At 39.2% G+C, this 21,761-nt stretch overlaps 1 protein-coding gene across 2 annotated transcripts in view; it reads right to left on the bottom strand.

Annotated features, from left to right (window-relative positions):
• MCTP1 (multiple C2 and transmembrane domain containing 1) overlaps positions 1 to 21,761 on the bottom strand; it is a 260,031-nt gene that overhangs the window by 33,599 nt on the left and 204,671 nt on the right. For both annotated transcript variants that reach the window (XM_062617486.1, XM_062617487.1), the window contains one exon: positions 5,422 to 5,475. In XM_062617486.1, the coding sequence (XP_062473470.1) occupies positions 5,422 to 5,475 (54 nt within the window). The remainder of the gene's footprint in view (positions 1 to 5,421; positions 5,476 to 21,761) is intronic.

Raw genomic sequence — 21,761 nt, 5'->3', positions numbered from 1 at the left:
TCACTACTTTTAAAGCCAGATAAGAGTTGGAGGCCTTTGGAGCTCAGGAGTAAACCAACCTGAAGGAAGGTTTCAAAGAGAACCAGCTGTAAAAGCTTTTGATTGTTTCCTCAACTCATAATTCATCTTCCCTGAGCCACAGAGAAGACCATACAGATGTTTTTACTATATCCCATTTTATAAAGTTACTTTCTGAGGAGCTAGTTGAAAATAAACCTTTGCTTGATCTCAAAGGATTTCAATCTGCTTAGTTATATTAAGAAATAATATTCAGGGTAGAGAAAAACTGTAGGACAAAATCATGTCATATTCTGAAACAGCTAACATAATTAAGACATATTCTTCATTTGATTTAATAATTCATTGAATTATACTTGGGTTACTTAATAAATGAGGAACATTATCCACACTATATTAGTCTCAGGTGAAAAAAACCCATGTACATGGATGAGTGTAATTCATTCAACAGTTTTTAGACCCAAAGTCCCCCAGGGATCATCTCACACATACACCTCCTTGAGTGCCAAACTTCATATATAAATCTCAGATTCTGATGTCAGTAATACTCATTTTACTCCACTAATTTTGACAGTATTTCAGGACTGCACCAGGAGGAAGAAGTCTGATCTCATTAAAACTAAGCTGCTCAGAAGGCTGTCCAAGTCACCTGTCTTCAAAGGTGTACACTTTGATCACAAAGCACATCCCATGCCCCAGAATGAGGCAGGGTGAAAACTCCTCTTTCCGGAAGTTCTGGTGCAAAGGCTCCACATGATCCAAGGTACATCCCGACAAAAGTGACTTTGGGGTGATCCAATGATCAGAAACAGCTACAGCTGATACCCAGTGTAGGGGTTGAAGCAGTCTACACCATCATTCCTTCATATTACGCATGGTTTTGATAAAAATCACATGCCTTCTATCACCACCTCTATATGAATAACTAAGCTGAGCTGAACCCAAACTGCACTGACAAGTTTGACCTCTGCAGCTATGTACTGCAGATTGCCCTGTTGTAGGCTTGTTTGATAAGTAAACATAACTTAGCTAAGCTTTTAAGGAACAGCAGTTTCATATGAAGTTTTCACTGAAAGCTACTAAGTTTTAATTTACAGTTGGTATTTAGGTGCTACATTCATGTAGAATTTAATGGTGGAATCAAGCTAAAGGTGAATCTATGGATTTATTCATTCTAGAGTTTTCTCCTCACTCCACTCTCTATTTCTGTATTGTTTTCCCGCTATTTATTTTATAGGAAATAACTGCCACTACAATAGACTACAATCTTCTCTATTACAGGGTATAAAAATATAGCCTACATTGGAGTTATCTTTCTTCCTACTCATCATCTTGGCAAAATGCAGGGCATGCTTCTAAGACAGGCTAGGAACATATCTTGGTCTGAAAACAAAGTTGGTACTTCTCAGCAGGACAATTAACAGCTCTAAAATGTAATTTAATTTGACTCAACTATTGTTCATTATAAAATCTTCTAGTTATCTTGAAAGGTAGTAACATTGACTCAGAACTGCAAAGAATTTTCCAAAGAACAAAAGCCTAGAGAGAGAGTAGTCAAGGGTGCATACGATTTGAATATTTTGTATTAATAAAATATTATTACTGCTAATAAAAAGGTAAAATAAAATAGTGCTCGTACCATGCATCTTCTTCCACTTAAATCTGCAATAGTAGCATTGCTCACTGGCCCAATTCTGTGGCATGCTGAGGGTTTTCCAGAAAATGCTGAATTGGGATTCTTTGTGATCATCTGAAATCTTACCTGGAGCTTCTTAAATGAGTCAAGTGCCCCTTAAAAGACAAACTGAAATCCTATATACGTAGATTATGCATATTGACCACTACATTATTATAACTGTGTGAAAATCCTTTTGATAGCTTGTTGATAACTTGACTTCATGTAATTTAAGTGACCATTATTTGGTAAGATAGTGTGAAGCCAGTGTTTGGAAGGGAGCCAAACAACAACGACAACAGAAAAAAAAGAGACAGGAGTGAAATCAGATTAAACTGTAAATCTGGCATTGGCATAGGTTTCACAAGCAGTACAGAACATATGGAATACAGAATCTAGTGTCATTTCTTGGAAAAAAGAAGTATTAATTTATGAACAGTTCCTAAATACATAATAGGACAAAGAAATAAAATTAGGAAAAAAAAGTGTTCAGCTGCTAAGCACCACTTTGTAAGCGATATAAGAAGTGTACCTGCCATCTTAATTTATTAGTCATATTGTAACTGAACATGGAATTAAGAAGTTAATATTCTCTAGTTAAAAACCTAAAAAAAAACCAAAACAACTTCCTGCTACCTTAAATTGATAGTCCTGTCTACCTTAACATACAGCAGAAGGTAAAAAAGAAGTCACTAAAATCCCTAACATTAAAATAATACTAAATAATGTGGCAAGTGCAGATCCACCTTGTCAAACTCCCCTCAGTATTACACACCACTAATATTCATAAAATGCATTATTTTAAATAATTGCATACACTTGAGCATTCATCATGCCCAGTTTATTACTCCTGTAGCTCTGCAACTTTGCATTGTTGAGCAACATCCCTCCATCACACGTCCCATAACTTACATCAGTGCATGCCCATCAAGTAGCCAAAAGGTTGCCCTTTCACTGCGAGCAAGTGACTAATATCTAAGCTGGCTCTAAAGAAAGACACTTTTCATACTCGCCCAACAATCTGCTAAGTGAAAACATATGGATAGGCTTAGGTAAAGCCTGCAAGGGGTCTTTACTGAATGGAAAACAGATGCTCCAGTTCTGCATCGTGTAATAGCCCATTTACTGTTAAGTCCAAAGGTTACAGGACTAATAGCTGCCTTGTGATTATCAGGGAAAGCAAAGACACTGGCCATCGCCAGACATCTAGGATGTATTTTACATACTTGCAACATATGCTTCAGTTTCAATTAAAGTGAGGCTTTGGCACATTTATTAATCTTTTTACTTTTATCGCATAAGAAGACCCATTTACCTGAATTTTCTATTATACCATATGAAAAAAAAAGAAACAGAAAAAGCCAGAGGCCACTACCAGGTGGTGTTACAAAACATACATATGTCTTCTCACAAAACTCCATTTTGGACACGGCTTTAAGAAAACACATATACGAAGTAAAATAATAGGAAACTGCACCCTTCCACTTTGACAAAAAGATGTAAGAAGGACAGCAGTATTTAACAGTATGTCTTATACACCAGAAAAAAACACCCTACCATTTTCTAACAACAAACAGTTCAGTCCTAACAACGTGTTGGTGTTTTACAGTTTCACCCAGTGCAAAATAACGCCCACTGTGCAGAGTACTGAATGTAAACAGTAGTCTATACATGCTTACTTTAAAAAGTGTGATTTTCTTTTTCCATTCAAAGAGAACATTCAATCACGAGAACTCAAAATGTTTCCAATGATGAAGACAGCTTTGAATTTATAAAAATCAACCTAAACACCTTCTGTATAGAAAGACAGCTCTTAAATATACAGTAAAAGGGCTCACTGAATGCACATGGTAATGTCAGTACTTACTTTTATTCAACCTTGGTAACTAGATCTAGAAAAATGTTTTTTTAACTTTTGTGTCAACTTGAGAAAGCTGAATATTAGATCACAACATTGAAACCTACACTGATATTTCTAACTGGGTATGTTTTGCCTGCCATCTGCTAATCACCTGGGAACTGGGGAGGAAAAGAGAGGGCTGACCCCCTCCCTCATCTTCCCTTTAAAAAGAGTTTGTTTAGCATTTTCCAGAAAACACTATGCAGTAAGTATATAGGCTGGCTTAAACTGCAAGCAGTCAGACACTACTCTTTGTGAACAAATCACAGTGATTAAAATATCCAGGAATACACACGTTACTGGGATGATACTTTTGCACCAGCTCTAATAATAAAGGAGGGAGAAACGAGAGAAAATGACCTCAAATGGATGGCAGATCAGTGTTTATCAGAAAAGCCAGCATGTTGAGTTAAAATACAAGCTCTCCACAGTTACATGACTGACCTTTGCAATAAATCATATATTTTATTGCCAGAAGTGTGTGCTCATATCGTTTTGTGTTAAAAACCAGCACGTGTTTTGTAAAAGAAGGTTTTCTTACTACAGTGTTTGCCGATTCATAAATGATGTAGCTAACAATTTAAGTGATGTATAGAAGAATATCACATCATAACTTTCTGTCAATTGTAAAAGATTTGAGCTGGCAATGCAATGAGCAAAATACTCCTTTTTTATCATCTCTCAGATCTTAGGTGTTAGCTAACAGAAAAATAATCATTCAGAGGATTAACTAATCACAGTGAATTTTCTGACATTTCAAATGCTTCTGCCATCATATGAGTTCTTACAGTGGTATGTAACTGTACATCTCAACTAGAAACAAAGGTCAAGGCCATAAATTAAGATACGCTTCTTTTCTCCCCTTGAAAAAAAAAGGAAAAAATCATTGCTGTACTACAACAGAAGTGTGGTAACATCTGTGAAGGTCAAAATCATCTGTATTTTAATCCAGAGTTCTTGTAAAAATTTTCCCCTTTTCTTTTCTTCCACAAATATCACCTTCCTGGTATGAAAATACCAGCAACAATGGGGCTGTCTTCACTGTACTCGTCTCACCAGAAAGCTGTCCTGCCAGCATCAGCCACTGCTTCAGTGGTGCAAGGTCATTCTAATTTCTTTTCTCTGGCTTTTCCCTCTCCTTGGGGGACAAGCAATCCAAGCAGTCCCATAGCTTGGCTCAATAAGGTGTGGAAATGAGCTGTTATTTACTGCAGTTGCAATCCTCTACCCAACCAGCCACCTCCAAACAGAACCACATTTGCTCAAATGGCTGAATGATCTGCATCAGAATTCTGGCTTGCTGGGACACAATGCCAACTTCAAATCAAGTTGATGTCTATAAGCATTGTGATCATTTAAATGTCAAACAGTGTTCACATCTCAGCCATTCTTCCAGCAAGTAATTCCTTGAAAATTATACATGTAAATATCCCACTTTAACCAGTATGGAGTTGCTATTGACACACCATTTTCCCCCTAAAGTGCAGCCCTATTTGTAATACTCAGGACAATCTTTTGTCCTTCAAAACCAGTTGTCACTGCAGTTATCTTCACAAGAGGTATCAAGTTCCAGACAGGCTGCACTATTTTTGTTCCTGGCAGAAAAAATGGTTCAGCTTTGGACCAAGAAAAAAAACACCCAGAAAAGCAGGATTTATAGTCCTCTGTCCTTTCCTGCAATGCACTGTAGCATTGTTAGGATGATAAACAGCTCTGTCCGATTTTCTGGACTAAAACACTTCAACTCCTTTTTTAACTGTCTGTAAAAACAGTGTCACGTCTAAATTTTCCCCTCCGCAGCTACCCAAGTGCTAGGAAAGATAATTACCTTGTCATCTCTGTCATCCTCTTCTTCCTCGTCCTCTAGCATGTCCTCCACTACCTGCAGACAGAAACAGTAGTAGTTGTCATGATTTAAAAAGGAAGAGTTTTGTTCTGTCAATTCTGAACCTTTTGTAGATGAAAACTTTATTAACATTTGAAATAAATGCACAGAAGGAAAATGTACAACTAGGAAAAAAGCAGTTGATCTAGAGATTCAAATTCAGGAAAGTGTTGCAGCTTTAATTGACTTACCTTTGGGAATTATATACTGAAAACCCTTCCTGCACAAAATGCTTGCTTGACAATTTAAGTATCTAAAAGGTAATTCAAAACTCAATATATGATTGTTTTAATTAAAGAAATCCTTTGTTAGCTCCACTGGTGCGCATGCAGCACATACAGATGTTTGCTTTCTTTTAATTACTGTTACCTACAGAAAAGTGCAACATTTAAAATAGAATTTACAGCATTCACCAATAGATTTTTGAAGAGTACACAACTGGGAATAAATTTATACTGGCTTATCTCCTTATGATCCACAACAATGATATATACCATAAGCTCTGTCAGCATTAGCAGTGTTTCTTGCTAGTGATTTTATACAGTCTGTGCATCTGACTTCATGCACATTCATTGCTAGCTGCAGTTGCTGTGTCTGCCTCTAGGTATTTTTCCATTTAAAGGCTGTTCAGTGTAACACTATCAAACACACACATAAATGCAATTCATTCTACAAATATTAATAATTATTAATCACACCATAAGCATCAAATGAACCACTGTTAAATCTACTTTACAGAGAGATTAAGTGATTTTCTGAGGTAAGAGACAGGTTCAAACAAAAAAATCAAAAATCCCTCTCTTGTAACACTGTGATCAAGTCTTCAGCCCACCCTATGGGAAAAATTTTGTATTTATGGAATTGAAATGAAAATGTACCTCCTCATAACCAGAAAATAATGTGACACTTTAGATCATTATTTATACTTATTTATCATTATTTAAGGACTTACTAGGATATAAGAACAGCCATGATGAAGGTCAGCAAAGATCTACCTAGCCCAGGCTCATATTATGGATGCAAAAAGTTTGTATTATGTACTGTAAAATATGCATAAAAAGGACAAGACAAGGAAAAACTTGTTGGTATGTGTTGTGGTTTAAACCCTAGCCAGACAGCCTGTTCACTCACTTCCCCCCCTTCTTGCCCTCCCCCTATTCCTGGAGGGATGGAGAGAAGAATCGAAAAGAATGCAACTCCCACGGGTTGAGATAAGAACAGTTTAGTAACTAAGGTATAACACAAATCACTACTGCTACCACCAATGATAATAATGATAAAGGAAATAACAAGGGAAGAGAATACAACACCTCACCACCAGCCAACCGATAACTCGCCCCACCCCACCTGACCGAGCACCGACTGATACCTCGTCCAACCCTGCAGTCTCCCAGCCCTTCCGGCTAACTCCCAGTTACATCCTGGGCATGACGTGCTGTGGTATGGAATACCTCTTTGGTCAGTTTGGGTCAGGTGTCCTGTCTCTGCTTCCTCCTGGCTTCCCCTCCTCCCTGGCAGAGCATGAGGCTCACAAAGTCCTTGGCCAAACCAAAACATCCTTGTTATCAGCTCTGTTCCCAGGTCGAAAGTCAAAACACAGCACTGCACCAGATACTAAGAAGGAGAAAAATGACTGCTACTGCTGAACCCAGGACAGTATGCAACATTAATACTTGTGCCTATTTTACAGACTTGAAACCAGCTAAAATGAGATAGTTCACTTTGTCATATAATGAAGCTACAAACAGTTACAGGGTACTTGTCATTTAAGACAACACATTAAAAATAAAACTTCAGGATCATCCCCAACAAACACTGCTGCAAGGATATTTTCATTAAGTCCAGCTCCATGTCCAAAGATGAAATGGACTTTAACACTATCCAAGAGCCAAATTCAGGCAAGAGAACTTAAAAGTGATATGGGTGTGTATTAGATGCCTTTCTCTGAGGTAACTCAACCATCATGAAGCTTCCAGTTAATCATGTTACATGAGCCCATCTAACATGCAAGCAACACGTAGGTGTACTCAATATGAATGTCTAGAAGAGCACTCTGCATATGTGCAAGTCAACTGCAGAGTTCAAAACATTTTCAGTTCCACCTGCTCATCCTTGATTAAACTCAGTCCCAAAACCCCTCTGACAGCAAGCCTGGGATTTTGGAGGGGAAGTAGCCTCCAATTCTGTCTGCTATCTGCTCTGTCCTGAAGCTTATAACCAAAAGAACTAAAAACACAAAGAAAGGGTGAAGAGTTAGCATGTCCAAAACCTCAAGGCAGAAGCATGACCTAAACAATTAAGGAACAATTGCTCTTCAATGCTTTCCTACCCAGAGAACAATTTTATCAGGAGCAGCATGACAATGGAATCTTCCGCAGCCTCTGACCTGATGTAAGCTAGGCAGTTATATAGAATCATAGAATCATGGAGTAGTTAGGGTTCTAAGGGACTTTAAGATCATCCAGTTCCAACCCCCCTGACATGGGCAGGGACACCTCAAACTAAACCAAATCACCCAAGGCCTCGTCCAACCTGGCCTTGAACACTGCCAGGGATGGAGCATTCACAACCTCCTTGGGCAACCTATTCCAGTGCCTCACCACCCTAACAGGAAAGAATTTCCTCCTTATATCCAACCTAAACTTCCTCTGTTCAAGTTTTAACCCGTTACCCCTTGTCCTGTCACTACAGTCCCTAATGAAGAGTCCCTCCCCAGCATCCCTATAGGCCCCCTTCGGATACTGGAAGGCTGCTATGAGGTCTCCACGCAGCCTTCTCTTCTCCAGGCTGAACAGCCCCAACTTCCTCAGCCTGTCTTCATACGGGAGGTGCTCCAGTCCCCTGATCATCCTCATGGCCCTTCACTGGACTTATTCCAACAGTTCCATGTCCTTTTTATGTTGAGGACACCAGAACTGCACACAATACTCCAGGTGAGGTCTCATGAGAGCAGAGTAGAGGGGCAGGATCACCTCCTTCGACCTGCTGGTCACTCCTTTCGATGCAGCCCAGGATACAGTTGGCTTTCGGGGCTGTGAGCGCACACTGAAGCCGGCTCATGTTCATTTTCTCATCAATCAACACCCCCCAAGTCCTTCTCTGCAGGGCTGCTCTGAATCTCTTCTCTGCCCAACCTGTAGCTGTGCCTGGGATTGCTCCAACCCAGGTGCAGAACCTTGCACTTGTCATGCTTAAACTTCATAAGGTTGGCATCAGCCCACCTCACAAGTGTGTCACAGAATCATAGAACGGTTAGGTTGGAAGGGTCCTTAAAGACCATCTACTTCCAAACCCCTGCCACCTCAAGGACACCTTCCAGTAGACTGGCCTGCTCCAAGCCATGTATAACCTGGCCTTAAACACTTCCAGGGTTGCCTTTCTGGGCTACAAGAGCACACTACCAGGTCACAGGGAGCTTCTCAACAACCAGCACTCCTGAAGTCCTTCTCCTCAGGGCTGCTCTCAATTCAGCCTCTACCCAGCCTGTAGCTGTTCTCGGGATTGCCCATAGCCATATGCAGGACCTACCTACCCTAAAACTTTAAAGGTGGATGGTTTCAGTGACCCGGTTTACCAACCAGCTCCAAAAACATCAGCATTAGCTCTAATAGTGAACTGAAAAGAGAGGATGAATACAAGCCATTAAGGGCTTCAGCAAGATATAAAACTTCTTAAATCCGCTCTGCCACATGCAGAAAAGTCTGTAATTACATCATTATGTGACTGAAGCCCAAGATATAAACCTGAATCTGTTGACTCAGATAATGCCTACGCCTGGAGCTGACTAAACACACTAGGTCTCATACTTTTCAACATGAATATTCCCCAGAGATTTAAAGGTCTCTTTATGTACATCCAGAAATTCCCCAGCTTGACCGGATTGAACAGCAGAACACCTATCTCACATTAGCGCTAAAGTTAGCATGGATACAATTAGCTGAATTGGAAACCTCTAAAATTGTTGCAGATGATGGAACCTTGCTGAAATCTCTTGCATGACAATACCCGTTCAAAATTATCCAGATAATAAGACTTTAAACTCAATTTTTTATTGATTTTTTTTTTCCTTCCCCATCTAATGATCCCAAACTACTTTACAAGCTTCTATAGAGTGGCAAAATGTTAACTCATTCGAGAGGACATAAAAAGTCCTTTGAAATTGCTTGAAGCCCAGGACTAAGCCCATATCTCCAGCTCCTCCATTCAATTTTATTTTTATTCAAAAGCCACTACCACTCTGTGCTCTTGTTCTAGGTTAGTCATATCAGCAATTACATTGAGATTTGGAGTACTGAATTGTCTGGAAACTAAAACAAAATTCAAATATTTCAGCAAAATAAAATGTAGTAAAGGTGATTCTATGCCCAAGATGCATAAATGATTCTTTATAGTACACGAAACATAGCCCATGCTTTCCCTTGTCTTGAAATTCAAAAGGAAGAGTTCAAAATAAAAACACAAACCCTGAACATTCAGACAATATGGACATAATAACACAATTTATTAGTTCACTATAACAAGCATTTCCAGATCTTCAAAGCAAATTAAAACACAGAAAGTAGATCCTTCATAATCATATGATATATGAAGAATTGATATGCCAAAGCCTTACAAAAGCCATTTACTGAAGTACAATCTCTTTTTGCAGAACAAAGCAAGGCTATTCAAGTGAGGTACAGTGGGACTGAGCAACAGATTTCAGTGCAACATTGTAGTAAGAATATTGCAGGGAAAAAATACAACAGATTTTTTTCCCTTTGATTCTGCCTCATTGCTATTCAAATAAAGCGCACATGTGCTCCTTGGTTTGAAGGAACACAGTAGTTATTCAGATCTCTGAGTTAAGCATTGTACTTGAGGGAGGTGTGATGGAGGGAGGGAAGAGATGGCGATGGAGGGAGAGGAAAGAGGAGGAGGACAGGAAAAAGCATAGGAAGGTAAAATGAAACAGTGTTATTTTATTAAAAATTCTGTGGTAAAAATCTTAGACTGTCCCTAGAATACTCATTCTAAATTATGCCTTCCGATACGTTGCTTGAAATCAAGTAGTATTAATCGAACAAAGGAAGGGCACTGAGATAATCAGAAAGATCTAATGCAAGCAGTTAAAAGTGACATGACCTTCTGTAATGTCACTTGTCACAGACTTATATGCTTCATATTGGTAGAAGGTCTTGAAAGAACCTGTTTCTTGGCACTGTCCCTTGAATGCAATACGAATACACGTGTAGACGGCCTCAGATACAGCATGTCAGCTACTTCAATGCCAAAGATTGAGCAGATGATGTTTAAATGTTACAAAGTTAAGATCCTTCCTGTGCAAAATAGCTCTACTAAAAGCTTATTAATCAGAAGGAGTATGCAGTCTAATTCCTATGTACTGCCATTGCTCCCGATCCATTCTTACCCGCTTTGAGGAACTCTGACTATAAATAATCTGTGATTCATAATCCACAGGAGGCCAGAGGAGCATCTGTTCTGCTGCAATGGTGTGCAGCTACGTTATAGCAGGTTAGCAGAAGGAAGCACAACCACCACATTTGCATGCCAAAGAAAACCTGGTTTTGTACTTTCTGAGGAAGTCTGAGTCTTCTGAGGAAGCTGAAAATTAAGTACAATTTGAATTTATTCTCAAGATGATCTATTGACTAACAAACAGAATAGGATCTCTGAGAACATAATTAATTATTACTTCTAACCTCATTATCTGCAAACTATGGTGGCATCCTAGTTATGTACAAGCACATTGAATCAAAGGCCCATGATTGCAGAGAACTTTGAAATACCTCCTTGTCATGGTTTAAGCCCAGCCACGCAGCCTCTCGCTCACTCCCCCAATTCCTCCCCCTGCTCCCGGAGGGATGGGGTGGAGAATCGAAAGAATGTAACTCCCACAGGTTGAGATAAGAACAGTCCAGTAACTAAGGTGTAACACGAATCACTGCTGCTACCACCAATAATAATAAGGATAAGAGAAATAGCAAGGCAAGAGAATACAACCGCTCACCACCCGCTGACCGATAACCTGCTGGACCCGGGCAGTGATCTAACCATTCCAGGTAACTGCCCCCAGTTTACATCCTGGGCATGACGTGCTGTGGTATGGAATACCTCTTTGGTCAGTTTGGGTCAGGTGTCCTGTCTCTGCTTCCTCCCGGCTTCCCCTCCTCCCTGGCAGAGCATGAGACTCACAAAGTCATTCTCAGAGTAAACATTCTGACCAGAAACTAAAAACATCGGTGTTATCAGCGCTGTTCCCAGGCTGAAAGTCAAAATCACAGCATTGCAACAGCTACTAAGAAGGAAAAAAATTACTGCTACAGCTGAACCCAGGACACTGGTGAATCTAAAGACTCCACAGAAAAATGACGCATTGAACTTAATACCACTTTAAATGAAAGGTCCTTCTCTCTTAGTATCAGCCTGCCATTTCTCACACACAATGTGCAAACCACAAGTCACTCCATGCACTGTCTTAAAAGTTCTTTGGCTGATCCAACAGAAATACCTACACAGAACATAGTCTGATATCCCTGCATTTTAACAATACCAGGTACATGTTTGGCACCAATACACAAGATAAAGAAAAAAGAAAAGGAGAAGCACTACCACTGCTGATAACCCTGATGAGTTACCCTGCTATTTTCTTTAATGTGAAGCAATGCCTCACTGCTTAAGCCCTTCTCTACATTTGCTTGTATCTTACTTGATGTAATCCTTCAAACACAAATAGGTGGTTTCAAATGAATAACAAAATAAAAAACATTTTATGCTATATCACATGTTATGGTGTCAAGATACTTGCAGATATTTGTATTTTCATATATAGGTATTAACATTCATAACAAAAAACAAATGACAGAATGAGAATTGGTTCCAAATTAATCACATCTTAGATGTGCAGTGAATGTGGTCAGAACTGTGGTTTGGATTTCATGATAATTCATACTGTCCAAACATAAATGGCTCTTTGTGCTTGCATGCTGCTAAATCCTTTATGTGTAGGTACAGTATAAAGTTGTGCAATGCATACAGATTAAGAAGGATGCATAAAACCACCTGGGCTCTCACAGGTTATCTCCAGGTACCCAGGTACTTCAAGTTGAAGCAAAGATGTGTGTCAGCAATAAGCCTGCTGCAGCAGCAGCTTTGTGCTCATTTTCACAAGATGTGTCTCCTTCTTTCATGGAATTGCAGAGAAGAAACTTTACAGGAGATACAGCTTAATTAAAATGCACACTTTTTTCATACCACATTTATAAGGAAAATAAAAATTAAATTAACAGATTCTGATTTAAGAGTGTAGTGTATCTGGAATACAGCTGATCTTGATTTACACTATTAATGTCTTGACCTTGGGGTATTTCATCTGCAGTAATCATCAAGATAACTGAGCCATTAGATGTAATAATAATTAGTGTGATAAGCTTGCCAGTAATGTTAAATATATTGCAATACAGAAGACAGAAAACTAAAAAGAAAGGCATTAGTACTTTATCGCTAGCATACTTCCTGACTTTTGCAGACATTCAAATGCAATTATTCCTTCTTACAGAATGCGTTTTGTTAGCTTATTCTGGGAAGTGCTCATATTGTTATTGAGTCTGATTCTTAATAGGAAATGAGACTTTAATATGGCTATCAGATGGCTTTTGATGCATGCTACTGATTACAAGTAGTTCTGTAATGTCAACAACAGAATCTTTATTTACAGTATAATAAATTTCTTGCAACATGCATGGGCAGTAAATACAGTTTATTGTACAAGAACATGTAACCTTTTTCCTCCTGTCACCTTTATATGCCCTCAAAATTCAGTTGCCAATGTAGTTTAGACTGAGTCATTTTTAAAGTAAAAATGGCACAACTTATAAGCCTTCTTCTCTATAATTCTTTAAATATTTCTTTCACATTTATTTTAGCTCTTTCTTCTATTTACATAATGCGCTGTGAACTGAATATTAGATGTTTATTTGAAGTATGTCTCCATCTAAAGGCTTCAACGTGTACTGTACACTGAAGTGTCAGATCTCAGAATGCTTCATTTTTAGTTCAGCAAAACAAAAAAATAAAACATTCCCTTGTCATGGTTTAAACCCAGTCAGACAACTCGTTCACTCACTTCCCCCCCTTCTTGCCCTCCCCCTACTCCCAGAGGGACAGAGAGGAGAATCGAAAAGAATGCAACTCCCAGGGTTGAGATAAGAACAGTTTAGTAACTAAGGTATAACACAAATCACTACTGCTACCACCAATAATAACGATGATAAAGGAAATAACAAGGGAAGAGAATACAACACCTCACCACCAGCCAACCGATAACTCACCCACCCCCCAGCCCGACCAAGCTCCGACCGATACCTCCTCCAACCCTGCAGTCTCCCAGCCCTTCTGGCTAACTCCCAGTTACATCCTGGGCATGACGTGCTGTGGTATGGAATACCTCTTTGGTCAGTTTGGGACAGGTGTCCTGTCTCTGCTTCCTCCCGGCTTCCCCTCCTCCCTGGCAGAGCATGAGGCTCACAAAGTCCTTGGCCAAACCAAAACATCCTTGTTATCAGCTCTGTTCCCGAGCCGAAAGTCAAAACACTGCACTGCACCAGCTACCAAGAAGGAGAAAAATGACTGCTACTGCTGAACCCAGAACATCCTTGCTTGGCCAAATTCCAATGGCAAGATTAATGTGCAGGACTATTAAAAGTAACACCTTCACTAAATGTTGTGAGCCGGAATTCTTGGTCAAGACTTCACAATAAACTTTTTAATAAAACCACAAATTATTAACTCATGACAAGTCTTACTAACAACAAAATAGCTCAATAATGGTTTTCACTCTTATTACTACTTCTCTTCAAAAAGTTTTCAGATTCTAATGGGACCAGATACACTTTTCTTATAGAACAGTGTTTATCCAAATAATTTTATGCTTCTAGGTGTGACACAGTCTATTAGATTCAAATTTGGAGCTGACAGACTTTTTGACAGAAAAAAAAGCTGTATTATGTATTTTAGGTGACAATGTATGTAATACACACTATTATTATTTCAGTTAACATTTTTCCAGGTACTTTCCAGGTATAGATACATTTTGGTAAATACAATAAAAATGCAGTACAAAAAGTGCCAAAAGTCCAGGCTGAATTAAAATGTGCTAAAGTAAAAGAAAAGTAAACCGAAGATAAAGAGAAATCTCATATGACTATGGGAATTTTTATTGGAAACTAAACTGATGTTGAGTTATATTATATTGATTATTTATACTACAATCTCTCAAGTGAGTTTTTTTGCCATGTAAATCTTGATTAAAAAAATAAAAATCATTAAAACATTCTCATAGAAAAAATATCTCTATGAGCTGTGAACTTCAATTTTATTTTAGATGCCTGAAACATTGGAAGACTGTATTTGAAAAAATGTGGGAAAACTTTAATTAAAAAGCCAAGTGATTTATGATAGAAAAAAGAAAAAAAAAAATTCAGACTTTTTAAATGCTGGAGATACCCAAGGTTTTGATGTGTTGTCTTCAGGTGACCAAACCAGCCAAAATATTCCAATTCTGTACTGCATTTGGATTTTGTAACTGTTACTGGAAGGAGAACAGCCACATAAAGTTTCAGCGAAGGGTTACTCCATACTTTGATACTGTATGTAAACGCCTGACATGGGGATTATAACTGCAGCACAGTTTCTTTTAACCAGAGCCAAGATAACCACTTGCAGTATCACATTCTATTATGCTGCAGGAAAGAAACACTTTCTGCCCAACTTATGTCTTTATATAGCGTACTGTGTGACTGTTAAATTAGTGCATAATGCATTTAAAATATTTATAGTCCCAATATTTAGTTAAATAACCTTTATGTAAGATTAATGTTGATTTTTTCATTTCTCATTTAATGGCAAATTATCAAAAGCATGTTTAATAAAGATAATTTTCCATTTAAATTCAGCAGGCTATTAAATATTAAAATTATGTTTCTGATGCAATCTAGAGCAAATTTGTCCAGCTTCAGCGATTATTTGCACTCATAAAAATTAGACTTGATTAATAAAATTTAAATGCTTGATTAAGCTGACATTTTCATGTTTCTTTTCCGTTTTATTAAAATAAAAAGCCCTGTCCAACAATGGGGTACTCCAAGGTATTTTTCCTCTCTGACTATACAGATCATATAGAAAGAACAAACTGCTACAGGAAGACAGCAGTGGTTCTCATCAGACGACTTAATACCCAGGCACGTGTTGCCAGTGGTCTTTGTGCTCTGACAGCACCCACACAGAATGCACGGGCAAATGATCACCTCTTTGCAAAAGCCTTCCTAACTTATATTGATGATAATGAATGGAGAGCAAGTTTGTGACAGATTAATTTGGCAAAAGCAAGTCAGGCTTCATGTTTTAAAGAAAGACGGTGGACTTCGCTGCACTGTTCAGAGAGATGTGCTGATTCCCATCTGCCTGCAGCAGAAACACAGAGAGAGTCACTTTCTATTTTGAGGTGCAGAGGAGAACAAAAGTTCAGTTCTGGTTAGCAAATATAAGGTAAAATCCTTTTTGTGTGATGTTGAAAATTGTTCTACAAAACCAACCATATTTTCCTTACTTTCAGAGGTGACAAAAAGCAGACTAGTTTTACACACATGTAACTATGCCTAATGCTGCAGTGCCCCATGAGCCCTCATGCTTTTGGGATTTTGTGTCTGCTGTTTTGCTGTCATACCACAGGCAAAACTTCTCAGGAGCATACAGTCAAGTCAAAATGTAATGGACAGCCTAAGTCCCAACGCCATTTTCTACCATCTTGTGCAAATGGCATATTCCAGACTCTGTCTAACTAGAATACAAGGACAATGATACTTATTTTTTGCCATAAATTCACAGCAAGAATTCAGTCTTCAATAAAGAAAGCTTTGCCAACTCCTTGCCAGAAGAGAATTTCTCGACATCAAGCACAAACCCACTCAGTACTACACAGGGAAAGGATCTGAAGCACTTGGGGCTTGTCCTGCAGATGAAACCCTTCAAAAACCTTTCAAACTAAGAACCTGAAGGTTTATGCTTCCACATTTTAAGACCACAATGTGAAGAAACAGAGAAAAATCAAGTTATAACCTTGTTTATTTGCTTGGTAAGCTGGTTTTCAATTTGCAGTAAACCAGGTGGGTGAAGTCAGGCACTTTCCTGGTGGGGTTAGCTCCTGTATTGAATTCACAGCAAAGCTACACTCTCTTGCCTCCAAAAAATTCACCAAAAGCTCTGACAGACACTGTTGCCTTGCCCCCAAAGACAGTGATCCAACTGTAATCAAAAAAGATCTTCTACCTGCAGCTGAACTGGTTTTGGACAATCAGCTCAAGCTCATCATGCCTACCACTCTTTCTCGATGAGAGAAAGAATCTAGGGTCATGATTCATAAGCATCCTTCTTCCCATTCCCCCTTTTGTTTTTCTTCATGTGTCAATTTCCAGAAAAAAAGAAAAAGATAAATAAAAAATCTAAGTATACATATCATATTGGATGACTACACAGAAAATACCCACACAAACTGGTTAAAATCTCAGAATGAAAGGTTGTCTTCAACAGTATTTTTCTCCTATTCTCAAAATTTCATCCTGAGCTTGTCCAGCCCAACTTTTAATAGAAACATATACTCCAGAAACATAAATCATCAAAGCCTATTTCAAAAACACTCTCCAGTGAAATTAAAGAATGTATCATGTATACCACTCTTACAAGATCAATAGTATGTGTATATACTCTATTATACACATTCATAAGAATTTTGTATGGCACATTAACTCCCAGCTGTTCACCATCATTTTCTACACAATGACATGTGCAACTTGAAACCTAAAGAGGAAATTAGCTATTTAATACTTCCTTAAAGTCTCTAAGTATTAACTGTAAATGCAGAATATGAACTGATTAAACCTCTTCTCCATAGGGGTATATATGGCAGAAGGTAACCCCAGGCTTGTGCATTGTTCTTCTATTAAAATTTAAATTGCTTGGAAAAAAAAAACAAACACTAATAATAGACCAAAAGGAGAGAAAGATTAGTATCTTCAGTCATAAAATCACAAAGTGGCAGAGGTTCTCAGGAGGGACATCTTGAGTTCAACTCCCCTACTCCACCATCAAGTTCAAACACCCTGTTCAATCCAGATCACCTCCCAGCAGGTTGCCTAGCACTATGTCCAGTGAGGTCTTGAATATCTCCATGGATGGAGGCATCACAGCCTCCCTCGGGAATGTGGCCCTGGACCACCTCACAGTAAAACTGCTTTCTTATGTTCAGATGGAATTTTGTGTATTTTCATTTGTTCCCATTGATCCTGCCCTGTCACTGGGCACCACTGAGAAGTGATCCCAGTCAGCCGTGCTGCTGTTTTCTCTAAGCTGTAAAGGTGGGGATTTTTGTCCAACACATTTGAAAACATCAAAAGATTAAGTAGTTTCTTAAAAGGAATGAAAAGACAAGAATCTTTAAGCCTCAGCATACTTCCTGTTTGCGGTCTGTCACTGTCCCATGCTCTGATACCCCCTACCTGCCATAGGCACAGGGCCAGCAGGGAAAAAAAGATAAGAGCAGTAAGATCCACACATTTCTAGTCTTTCATGTTTAGGTGGTGACGGTTTAAGAGCAGAATGGCAACGGTGCTAAAAATAAATGATTTTGTGACGTCAGATATTTAGGAATTGTATTTTAAGGAAGTGCAAGGATCCTTGGAGAATAAGCTTCAGGCAAAAAAAAATATTACTGCAAAATTCAGAGGAAGGCATTAAGAATGCCATTTTAGTGATTTTTTTCCTTGCTTAATACAGGAAGGAAACATTTACTCTCTGATTTTTTTTATATCTGCCATATGACCCAATGCCAGGATTTCATTCATTTAGATCAGTTCTGAATTCTAACAGAACAGAACTGTCCACTAAATCTATTTCTATCTACATCTGCTTACACCAACATTTAATGCAAGAGTTCATATTTCATGAAAGCACATCTTTCAGAAACACAGCCAATCTTAATCTAAATGTATAAAAGACAAGGAATCCAATGCTTCTCTTTGAAGTCTGTGCCAGTGTTCAATTAAAACCACAGTGATGAACAATCCTACAAAGAGCCCACCTGAATCCATGAAAGCACTAACACCTAATATGCTGTTTCAGCTTTCTGTCTGGCTTCCCAATAGACTTACCTCGTCTTAGTAAATACACCTGGGCTCCCCGGTGCCCCAAATTAATTGCACTTATAATTCCAGAAAGGACTTGCACATATTACTTATTAGGAGTCAGAGTAAATGGCAAAAGCATCATACACTCACTCAAACAAGCAGCGCAGGCTCATGTCATGTATTTGGCAGGTGAATCATTTCACAGGAAAGCAAATTCCAAACTACTTCAAAGAAATTGATGCCCAAGACAGCAAATGATACCTTGTCTATAGAGATAGTCAAACAAGTTCCATCCAACGCATCTGGACAGAAACATGGTGATCACTATTTCATTGACCCACAGAAGAGTGCAGTCCCTAATGCCTGAATTGATGAGACAATTGATAATTGTTTTCTTGTAGGGATATTACAATGGAAACTAACTCTGCTGAGCTACTTTTGGAGGTCCCAAATTTGGGACTTTTGGAGGTCCCAAATTTAACTATTTTTCATAGACATTAAACAAATTTGAAGTGCGTATGATTTCTAACTACACTTTTCTAGTGAGTGAGAAAAGTTAACAAATATATTTATCTTTTTGTCTTATCATTAGCTTGAGGATGTCAAAGTAACTTCTGAAAAACTCCTAAGATAAGTAGCCAATGATTTCAGTGAGTCACACAAGGAATCTCTGGAGGTTTGGGAACAGAAGCCATATCGAGTGAATCCTGAAGCATTCTCTAGCCAGCAGGAAACACTGCTTAAATAATTTAGTTAGTATTTACACTCTGCATAGGAAAATAGAAATATTTAAATGACTCCTAATCTAATGATACTGTGCTAATGACCTGAGCTAAGGACTTGAGATACTATTGAAGATTTTGTGAGTTAATTAGAAAAGGCATCACTTCATAGAAGATAGATGCTCACTGAGATGATAATCAAGTTCAAATAATCAAAAGTTAGTTCCCAACTTACATGCGATAAAGCCAAACAAAAAAATAGTAATTAATGGCACAGATATCAAATATTTTGAATGAACAGGATTGGATGATATGAGCTGTGTATCTTGGTCTGAAGAAATCTCACCAAGAGGAACGTTTTGAGTGACATTTGGTGTCCTTAACAGAGCCCATGTCCTTAACAGAGCCCATTGATAGCTTTGCTATTTTGTTAGTAAAATTACATGACTCGATTAATCTTCACAGGCAGGCGCTATTTGAGAAACAAATGAAGTGCATTGAAGCTAGCAAAACCTTTCTCTTCATGAGGGATTTTAGTTACCCTTAAAATCTTCAGGTTGAGAAGCTTTAAGCATTTCATGCAGCAGGAGACCTAGGGTTGTGATTTAAACACCTCTTAAATCTTGATCTTGGTCTTTTTATATAAATGTAACAAACTTCAGGATTAGGGACTATATCATCAACCCTTATTTTTAGATGACCCTTGAAAGCATAACAGTCTTAGTGATGTAGACAGCAATACCAGTGCCAGGATCAGGGCTGTATCAGTTCCCCTGGTCACCAATAATTGCAGTTCCTAGATATTAGAATCATAGAATAGTTAGTGTTGGAAAGGACCTTAAGATCATCTAGTTCCAACCTCCCTGCCATGGGCAGGGACATCTCACACTAAACCATGTCACTCAAGGCTCTGTCCAGCCTGGACTTGAACACTGCCAGGGATGGAGCATTCACAACCTCCCTGGGCAGCCCATTCCAGTGCCTCACCACTAACAACCTGTAGCTGTGCCTGGGATTGCTCTGACCCAGGTGTAGGACCTTGCACTTGTTGAACTTCATGAAGTTGGCATCGTCCCACCTCTAAACCATGTTCAAGTGCCTCTGGATGGCATTCCTTCCCTCCAGCGTATCAACCGAACCACACGGCTTGGTGTTATCGGCAAACTTGCTGAGGGCGCACTCAATCCCACTGTCCATGTCAGTGATGAAGATGTTGAACAAGACCGGTCCCAACAGTGATCCCTGAGGTTCACCACTCGTTACTGGTCTCCAGCCGGACATTGAGCCATTGACCACAACTCTTTGTGTGCGGCCATCCAGACAGTTCTTTATCCACTGAGTGGTCCATCCATCAAATTGATGTCGCTCCAATTTAGAGACAAGGATGTCGTGTGGGACAGTGTTGAACGCTTTGCACAAGTCCAGGTAGATGACATCAACTGCTCTGCCCCTGTCCATCAGTTCTGTAGTCCCATCATAGAAGGCCACCGAATTGGTCAGGCAGGATTTCCCCTTAGTGAAGCCATGCTGGCTGTCACCAAGCACCTTGTTGTATTTCATGTGCCTTAGCATGCCTTCCAGGAGAATCTGCTCCAAGATTTTGCCAGGCATGGAAGTGAGACTGACTGGTCTGTAATTCCCTGGGTCATCCATTTTCCCCTTCTTGAAAATGGGAGTTATATTTCCCTTTTTCCAGTCATTGGGAACTTCACCTGAGTGCCATGTTTTTTCAAATAGGATGGACAGTGGCTTAGCAACTTCATTCGCCAGGTCCCTCAGGACACGCGGATGGATTTCATCAGGTCCCATGGTTCTTGTGTATGTTCAAGTTTTTGTTGGCATGTCATAGGATCATTAAGACTTGAAGGGACTTCCAACTTCCTGCTCAAAGAAGACTCAGCCATGAGGTCAGATCAGGTTGCTCAGAGCTTTATCCACTCCTATTCTGAAAACTTCTACCATCAATTGTAGAACTTTCTCACACAACCTTTTCCATGGCTTGAAAATTCTCATTGCAAAAAATGTTCTCCAGTCAGAACTTTCATTTTAAATTATGCCTGTTTTCTACCACACATCACTGTGAAGAGTCTAGCTCCATTTTCTTGATAACCTCCATACAGGTAGTGGAGAGCTGCTGCTCAGGTCATAGAATCAGACCGGTTTGGGTTGGAAGGGACCTTAAAGCTTATCCAGTTCCAGCCCCTGCCATGGGCTGGGACACCTCACATTAGACCAGGTTGCTCCAAGCCCCATCCAACCTGGCCTTGAACACTGCCAGGGTTGGGGCAGCCACAGCTTCTCTGCGCAACCTGTGCCAGGGCCTCACCACCTCACAAGGAAGAACTTCTTCCTAAAATCTCATCTCAATCTCCACCCTGTCAGGCTA

Source organism: Pezoporus occidentalis, unplaced genomic scaffold (assembly GCF_034315485.1).
Source record: "Pezoporus occidentalis ecotype Australia unplaced genomic scaffold, CSIRO_AGI_Poc_V1 ctg197, whole genome shotgun sequence".
In the NCBI taxonomy this organism is placed as follows: domain Eukaryota; kingdom Metazoa; phylum Chordata; class Aves; order Psittaciformes; family Psittacidae; genus Pezoporus; species Pezoporus occidentalis.
Note: the sequence above shows the minus strand (reverse complement) of the source record. Positions and strands in the feature narration are given on the sequence as shown.